At 27.9% G+C, this 8,897-nt stretch overlaps 1 protein-coding gene across 3 annotated transcripts; it reads left to right on the forward strand.

Annotated features, from left to right (window-relative positions):
- Positions 1-529: 529 nt before the first annotated feature.
- LOC122570271 (inositol monophosphatase 2-like) lies at positions 530-7,493 on the forward strand. Of its 3 annotated transcripts, none has more exons than XM_043732368.1 (5): positions 530-722; positions 4,689-4,822; positions 5,526-5,788; positions 6,381-6,617; positions 6,995-7,493. In XM_043732368.1, exons 1-5 carry the CDS (start codon positions 597-599, stop codon positions 7,147-7,149), a joined length of 915 nt encoding a protein of 304 aa, XP_043588303.1. In that variant the 5' UTR covers positions 530-596; the 3' UTR covers positions 7,150-7,493. The 3 variants fall into 3 exon arrangements, with proteins under 3 accessions (XP_043588303.1, XP_043588302.1, XP_043588304.1); XM_043732367.1 differs by having other exon boundaries at positions 533-722; positions 6,381-6,638; XM_043732369.1 differs by having other exon boundaries at positions 534-722; positions 6,381-6,664; positions 6,995-7,180.
- Positions 7,494-8,897: the final 1,404 nt, after the last annotated feature.

Below are 8,897 nucleotides of genomic sequence, written 5' to 3' on the forward strand. Positions count from 1 at the left end.
AAGTACGCATAAATTTGAACAAATTGATTCTTATACTCAAAACTGATATATTTCGACTTTATTCGTCGAGTAATATAAGAAAATAAAAAGTAATATCAAGAAAAGTTTGCAAAAAACGTAATGTTCCGGAACGAAGTTTAACCTTGAACACTATTTTAATTTATTCAACGTCATTTGTGTCCGACCGTACGTTTTTATTACTTTTTCCGTTATATAATTATAATATTGTATTATATAACGTCACACGTCACAACAAAATACATCACACATCACATCAACAGGTTGACCCATTTTTCTTTTTTACAAAAACGGATGGTGATTACAATATACTTGAATTTAATATTGGTATTTTGAACAACATAAAAGTTTAGCATGATATAGGCTTGAAAACAGTTTTCTGTTATTCAGTAATAATCAACAATTCCTTACAAACTGATTACAGCTACATGAAATCAGATAGTAATCACATATACCATACATGAAATGGAATAGAACTCATGGAATCAATACAACAATGGAATCATATCAAATAATGCGACGACAAATTTATAGTGGGGGCTCACATCGTAGCATAAAAGCAGAGCTTTCGCGAACGAATGTTTAGTTTAAACAACCTGTTAGTACAGTGGCAGCAAGTCAGTGATTTAGTCAATATGATCGATCAACAAGAATTGAATTGTTATTACGATTTCGTTTTGAAGCTTACCATCGAATCTGGGAAGGTATTTTTAATTTATAAATTAAATCAGTTAGATCAACAAATTAAAAAATTTATTTGGAAGGGAACTGTGGAAATGGAAATGTTTACTTCACTTTATGGAATACAACCTACATTTCATTGAATAATTCAATGATACAGATAACAATACGTAAATGCTTTATGATCAATAAAAATATTTATAATTATGGAAGTGCTTATACTACTAGAATGATCCGAAAATTTTGTCTGCTTGTTCTGAAAAAATATGAACTGATTTTTTGTAACTAGAATTTCTTAGACTAATAATCAATCTTCAATAAAATATTGATTGTTATCTATAATTCTTTCATTTTTTGTTATTAACCTCCAATAGCTTCGACTGATGCCATTGAATGTAGGTGGCTCACAGAAGCTCGGGTCGAATTACTTAGCTTTAAAATACTTTATTTTAATCTAGATTTTGTACTTTACACAATAGAAATCATCAATTGAATATTTTACATAAACAATAAAATTGACACTGAAAGTTAATACTCCGAAATTAAGTAATACGGCTCATTTATTATCTAACGATGTAAGTTGCGAATTAAAATATTTTTTCAGTATTTTCACAATTTAATTTTTCTGATTAATGTTGAATTCTGCCTGTCACAAAATTTTGTGGAGGTCTAATAATGTATAACTTATCGTTTGCTACTGATTTTTGATATAAATTTTTGAAACCATCTTATATCATTTACATCTTCCACAGCTTGCGTTTATAAAACCTATAAAATAAATAAATATTTGATGAAATATATTTCCAACTCATATATTTCCAACCAAAGATATTTTCACTCCTTCAACATGATTAGAAGCACAAAGAAAATACGTGTCAAATATTTTTCCGAGAACTACATCATACAAATATTTAATTAAAATCAGCGATTTACATTTGCGAATGTTTCCTTATAAGTATTATCTGTAAATATTCCACAAAAATTTTAAAGTTTTAAGTATTTTTACAGTTTTCAAGTAAAATGTCATAATTTAACTTTTTCTTTAAAGGAAAAGTAGGCTTTACTTTGGAACAACTAAAATGAATTTATTAAAAACGGAAGGAACTTGGCAATACAAAAAATAATGTGAATACTATTTAGCAATAATTGCTTCATTTACTTACAATGACATTTATACATATATATATTTTATAATCGTACAAAAAATTTCATGGATTGTTACGTATATGTTGAATATATAACAAAAGATGTACTCTAAATTATACAATTACACGAATTGAAGTTAAAAAGTATATAACATTACTTCTGAAATTTCTCGAAAATATATAATTATATAAATCATATATAATTATATTATCAAAATTATATTATATTATAAAATATATTATAAAAATATATAATATGTAATAAAGCCAGTTACCAACAGAATTGCACATTTGATACAATCAGTTAGAATCATTCCACTTCGTTATGGAGCATAAACTAATTGTAAATGGTTTTAAGACACATTTATTAGATTTTCAGAAAAAATGAAATAAGAACAGAAAGAAAGAAGCACAGGCAGGGAATAGATAGATAGAATCTTTTATATTTTCTTTTATATCTACTGACAGAATGATGATAGTTCTAAAATGTAAAAATTTAGAAATTAGAAAAAATTATATAATATATAAAAATTCTGTAATAATTTTTATATTTTGTGTGATCTCTCAAAAGTGGGATTTATTTGGCAGTAATTTTATTGACGCACTTATTTATTTAATTTAAGAATTATAACAATTTTCAGGTATACCAGAGGTCATGCTGGTATTGCTACAAAACTGGTCAGACAAGTAAATAATTGCATGTAATTTTATCGGTATTTTTAAAAAAATTATCTGCGGAGAATTGAAAAGGTATCCAGGGCCTGAGATTTCTATAAAAATCTTATGGAATTAACTGTATTTCAAACTTTTTGGGAAAAGATTTTTCTAACACTTTTTATCACAAAGAGTTAATTAAACAATAATTAGTTTTCTGAAGGATTGTTTCCAAAATTTTAACATTCAATATCATACATCAATAGTAATTTGTAATCAGCTGAATTATAAACAAACTAACTACTAGTCTGGGTAATTGCCAGTTACATTTGAACTAGCTGTCAATTTTGACAATTATCAGTTAAACTTAAAAACAAAAATCATTTCATTTTTAAAACTAATGTATATTTATACCTTATAAAACAAGCTAGTGATTAATCTTGCGTACTTTATTGTAACCTCAAACAAATAAATTGTATGTTTTATTTTCTAACACTCAGAACTCAGTTATAACTTTACTTAAATAATGCAAGACGTTCTTTAAATATCTATAAATACAAATGGCACATACTTTTATTAGATGAATATTTCTTAGGAGCAATAAGTTCCCCTATCATATTGTTTAACAGCGGATTGTGATCAGGCGACTGAGGATTTTGAGGTTAAATGTAACATATTCTCAAACGAATTACTATTCAACTCTGATATTAAAAGGAAAGTTGAAAGTCAATGTTGTGTTTACGTTACATTAAATAAAGTTTAGCAAAAATAATAAACTTGAAATACAAAACGAATCAGAGAACTGAAGAGCTAACTGGCTACAATAGATTATTGTCAACAAATTGCCAAATATTTTAAATAATCAGAAATGGCCACTTATTACAAAACGTACGAGGTGCACAAACTTCACTCCATTACTTCTGACTTACTTCACATGATTTATATCTTAATACCATAGTTATCGTTCTTTAAATAATTTTTTTAAAAGGGGTGACAAAGATTGTAGATGTTTTTGTCAATAAAAAATTAAAGTAAAAATAAATACGAATACTGATGACTATAGTAAAATATACATGGTAAATAATAATATGGTAAAAAAATATAATATGATAAAATTACAGTCCAGCAAAGAGATGTATCAAACAAATGCTTATCAGCTTTCAATCGACTACAAATTTTAATATTATGAATTTCGAAAAAAACTTTACTTTGATGAAAAGTGAAAATTACCTCCATTTTTTTAAATGGAACAGTACTCCATTCGATGCAATTTTTAGTATTCTGCAAAAAGATATTAAGATACTTGTGTTGAAAAATGATTAGTTTAAATGATGTGTTAGCATTAATGTTGTAAAACTTATTTCATGAAATACAAGGAAAACATAAAAACAAAAAAGATCTACACTACGTTTCTTTGTTATTGTTTCTTGCTCCAACCCTTTCCACGAGTTGTAGAATAAACTTTATAATTATGACATGGCAGCGGACCGAGACTTTGATGTATAAATAAATTAAATCGATAGTTTTTCATAATTTGTCTATGAAGTTACAGTTATCATCTTTCTGTTTCTGTATATATATATTCTTTTTCCCTTTTTTTTTTTAATACATTACACATTTTTATTGTATGTTTACATATACATTATAATATTATACATTTGTTATATATATTTATAAATATTTATGAAATAATATATATGCAGGGTGCGACCGAATAACGTGTACAAGCGGGGACGAGGTGATTCCTTATGAAAGAATAAAGTTTGTTCATTTAAGGCTTAGTTTACTAACTTAGGTTTAGTTTAAGTTTAAGGCTTAGTTTCAGCACTAGACAGAACTATTATTCAGTCGTGCCCTGTATGTGTGTATATATATCATAAGTAAAAGAGAAATTCTTCTTCGATACGTAAAATTATTATTATTTTCTACAAGCCTTTATCACTATAGAGTCTTTATCACTTTATCACTTTATCACTATATTCAGTGGAATGCGTTATACGATTATCATACCTATATTATCACGTGTGTACATGATAATCTTATATGTATGTAAAATACGAGTAACTGTTCGGAATGTTTTGAAACATTTCAACAAATAAGATCAAATGGTCTTTTGACATCAAATTAATAGAAATTCTAAATTGAAAACAATTGACAAAGAAAGAAGCAACTTTTTTCTGTATTGCTTAGGTAATTCGGGATGCGATTGAAGGATGCAAAAATATCGAAACTAAAGCTGGAGATTGGGATCTAGTAACTCAATTTGACAAAAAAGTTGAAGAAATTTTAATATATAGCTTGGCCAAAGAGTTTCCAACACACAAGTATGTTTCTCATAAACATTCATTTTTTACTATCTGCCAGGGTCCGGCCGAATAACACGTAAAAGCAGGTACAACGTGATTCTTTATGGAAAAATAAGAAAATAATATAGAATAAAATTTTTTCATTGTCGGCTCAGTTTTCGAAAAAACTGAGTTTGAAATTTCAATTTATACTTAAACATGGCTAATATGACCGACTGGACATGAGTGAATAATCAATATGATGTTATTGTAGAAGCGGAAGTAAATGAAAAATATGAAATAAAATTTTTCCGTTTAAGGCTTTATTTTCAAGAAAATAGAGATCGATCATGTTTAGTTAAGAATCGATCTCGCACTTATATGCCTGTGATAAATTTCCAAATTTATTTTTTCGGGAACAAACCGTCTCGAGAAAAAATTATATTCTGCATTTTCGACTTATTTTCACACGTAGAATGACCTCCTATCGATTATTTAGTCCTGTCTAGTCTGAAATTAGCCATATTGAAATATACTTGATAAATTTTCAAACACGATTTTTTTGTAAACTAAGTCGAGAATGAAAAAGTTTTATTCTGCATTTTTTCTTATTACTCTACAAGGAATTATGTCCTGCACACTTTTGCATGTTATTTGGCCGAACCCTGTATATATTTAATATACAGTTTTGTACTATGAAACATGTAACAATGAATTGATGTCATATTTATATCATTTACAGATTTATTGCTGAAGAAACAGTTTCGTCCACAAATCATTTACCAGAATTAACAGACGATCCTACGTGGATCATTGACCCGATTGATGGAACCACAAATTTTGTACACTCCTTTCCTTTCACTTGTATATCAATTGGACTGGCAGTGAAAAAAGAACTAGAAATTGGTATTGTTTATAATCCTGTATTAGAACAATTATTTACAGCTAAGAGAGGACGAGGAGCCTACTTAAATGGGAAGCTTATTAAAAGCTCTAGTATAGAAAGTGAGTTCACAAGTATATATTTATATATTTATATTATATATTTATATATTTCTCTAATACAATCTAATACAATGCAATATTTTATATACAATTAATTATCGAAAATGACAAACCAAAATAAAATATTGTTTTCTTTCCGATTTCTAGTATGTTTTGACGTAATATAAAGTATTGTAAAATACGTAGAACAAGTTTAACTGATTCTCATATTTTATATCATTTATATTGAGAAAAATGACTACAAATCTCAACGATATTTCAAATTCATTCGCTATGGATTATTTCGTACAATATAGTAATATTAATATTTTTGTTACTATTATTTATTAATTACTTTTTTATATTTGGCTTCGAATATACTTTATATCGAATTTTCTATTCTAATCTGTTAGGTTTAATTCCATTAATTTATTATGTTCGATAAATTAAAACACAGCAAACGTCGAGATGAAAGATAAACGAGAAATGGTAAAACTATGATAACATCGAGCTCATTGCAATTTTCAACTGGCGAAGAGAATATTTCTACTTCCTATAGCATAATTCAGTAACTGAATAGTCACTAAAATATACACGTATAACGTGTTTTTAGGACTGGAGCATTCGTTACTTTGTTTAGAGGCTTCTTATGCAACAATCGAGAATATCAGGGACATTACTCTTGGCAGAGTGGAAGCTTTCGTTTCGGTAGCACATGGGATACGAACAATAGGATCAGCGGCATTGAGTCTGTGCTATGTAGCAATGGGTGCAGCAGAAGGGTACCACACCGACAATTTGATGCCATGGGATGTAGCTGCTGGTGTACTTATCATTCGAGAATCGGGAGGTGTAGTAATAGATACAAATGGTAGATAACTCCTAACGCAATTTGCGGTAATCTCAAATAATTCGACATACTAAATATTTTTATCTTTTAGATCATATTAATATTATATTTTCTGGTTAATACATTACATGAATACAACGTAAAAAGTATATTTCATTGTGTGTGATATATTTTTAAATTAACATTTAACACAGCTTTTTGTATGTGTGTCCCGTTTCTGTTTATAATTATTTAGATAATTAAAATTATATTTCTTACTATAGAAAATCAAGATAATAGCTGTAGCTCTGCGAAAAATTAATAATTTAATAATACTGATAATAACACCAATAACGATTATTAATGATTTTTTAAATAAAAGAACTGATTTGTTCCAGGAGGAGAATTCAATATCATGTCACCAAAAGTATTGGCAGCCGGTAATCATAAGTTGGTCAATGAATTGGTAAAATTAATAAAAGAAGCTGATACAAAAACGTTGGAGAAGAAGCATAGAAACGAAATAAAAAATATAAATATAAATACTTGTTAAAAATTCTAATAAATTTCATTTTACTTCGCAACTCTCTTGATTAAAATGTTGACTAAAAATAACTGAGATTTAGAAGCGAACATGTATTAAGTTTTAGAATATATTAGTAATTTTATCAACTAAAATACAAAATACAAATTAATAATAGGATAATATAATGTACCCAAGTAATTTCATTCAAATTAGTTGTATGCGTACGATCCTATGATATAGCAATTGTAGCCCAAAATTATATTTTTAAATAATTTCGTAAATCTTTTTGATATGAGTTAAGTATAATAGATTTTTATATTTTTGATGTAAAAAGGTGTCAAATTAGAATACAAAACAATTAACAACCTCTATGTTATTAACACCATAGAACACCGATTTTAGTTGCCTTTTCGTTCATATAGATTACTTTATTTTAACTCAAAATGCACAATGAAATATATAATTAATTCTATACTATTACATTGCATAAAATATGATACGTATTACGCGTTGTATTTTCATGTTTTTACACAGTCATCATGTAGTCGGAAAGTCCAGTCAATTATCCGTTATTATTTATGGTGACTGACATCATAAAATAAAATACCTCAAGTTTTTTTAATAACTGATAATTTAGATTATGCCTACCTGAAATATAATTACAATGTAATCTTCTTTTTATTTAAAATCGTATTCAACTACCAGAGATATTAGCAAATTACAATGAAATTGTTCACATTCTTATAAGCATCTAGGTCCTTTTCCTATTTTGTCTGGTAATTTTTGTTTTTATCGCATTAAACATTTTACTACGTCGTACTTCAAAATTTATTGACGATAATTTTCTTATTGACGACCTGATTTTGGGTCGCTCTGCTATGAATACGCCGAATATAAGAATAAGAAAGAAGGGAAGCAATTGAGATAAACTAAAACACCTCACAGAATTCATATTTAGACAGACCTGTTTAAAAAAATAGAAATTAATTTAATTCTCATAATGTAGTGTTTGAGTCCGTTCGAACCAATCGGCAAAGGATAGGAGTTGTTTCGTGTTAAATAGACAACTCAGTACCTTAATTTTTAACGAATGATATAGCAAACTGCTGGCAAATTGAGGTTCTAAAATCATTTCGTTCTACTTCTACTATACATACCTCATAATACCACCGTATAAAAATCTCATGATCTTCAGTAATTTGTAAACATCATGTAAAATTTATTTCCCCACGCGTATAGCAATTTCTGAGCATTCAATACTTCTCTTCTTAATATAAAATGATGTATTTTTAATTCTTATTTTATAGATAAAAGATTATTCTGCTTATTTCTGGAGATTGGTGTTAAAGTTAAAAAAGAAATTAAGTCGATAGGTCACGATAGCGTAGTAAGCTGAAGTAACGATTAAGAGAAGGAAAGGAATTATCAAGTTTGTAATAAATATTTCATTTCTTCCTTATACCAGCACATTGTCTTTATTAAGAAATCCCAACAAATTATGAAATATGGAATATGAAAACGGTATAAAGACTGAAACGTGATAAAAAGGTGTGACTATAAAAATTCAATGATCACGCGTTGTATTTTCGCACGTTCGCGGGGAGACGCGATCAGGGAGAAGCGCGCCAACGGGAGTCGTAAATTCCCGTTACGATAGACTAATCGACGCCACGAATCGTACGATCCCTTATTTCTTGTGGGATAATAAGGGTGATTAATAGAAATAACGCTGAGGTTGACAGGTTATTATATCTTTAATTGATCCAGCAGCTTCG

Source organism: Bombus pyrosoma, linkage group LG8, assembly GCF_014825855.1.
Source record: "Bombus pyrosoma isolate SC7728 linkage group LG8, ASM1482585v1, whole genome shotgun sequence".
NCBI lineage: Eukaryota > Metazoa > Arthropoda > Insecta > Hymenoptera > Apidae > Bombus > Bombus pyrosoma.

Bases quoted from the DNA above. Each gene is read 5' to 3' on its own strand.
- LOC122570271 (XM_043732367.1), top strand. From the start codon at position 597: ATGTTTAGTTTAAACAACCTGTTAGTACAGTGGCAGCAAGTCAGTGAT. The intron at 723-4,688 runs GTATTTTTAATT...TGTATTGCTTAG, and splicing joins TTACCATCGAATCTGGGAAG to GTAATTCGGGATGCGATTGA. The intron at 5,789-6,380 runs GTGAGTTCACAA...ACGTGTTTTTAG, and splicing joins TAAAAGCTCTAGTATAGAAA to GACTGGAGCATTCGTTACTT.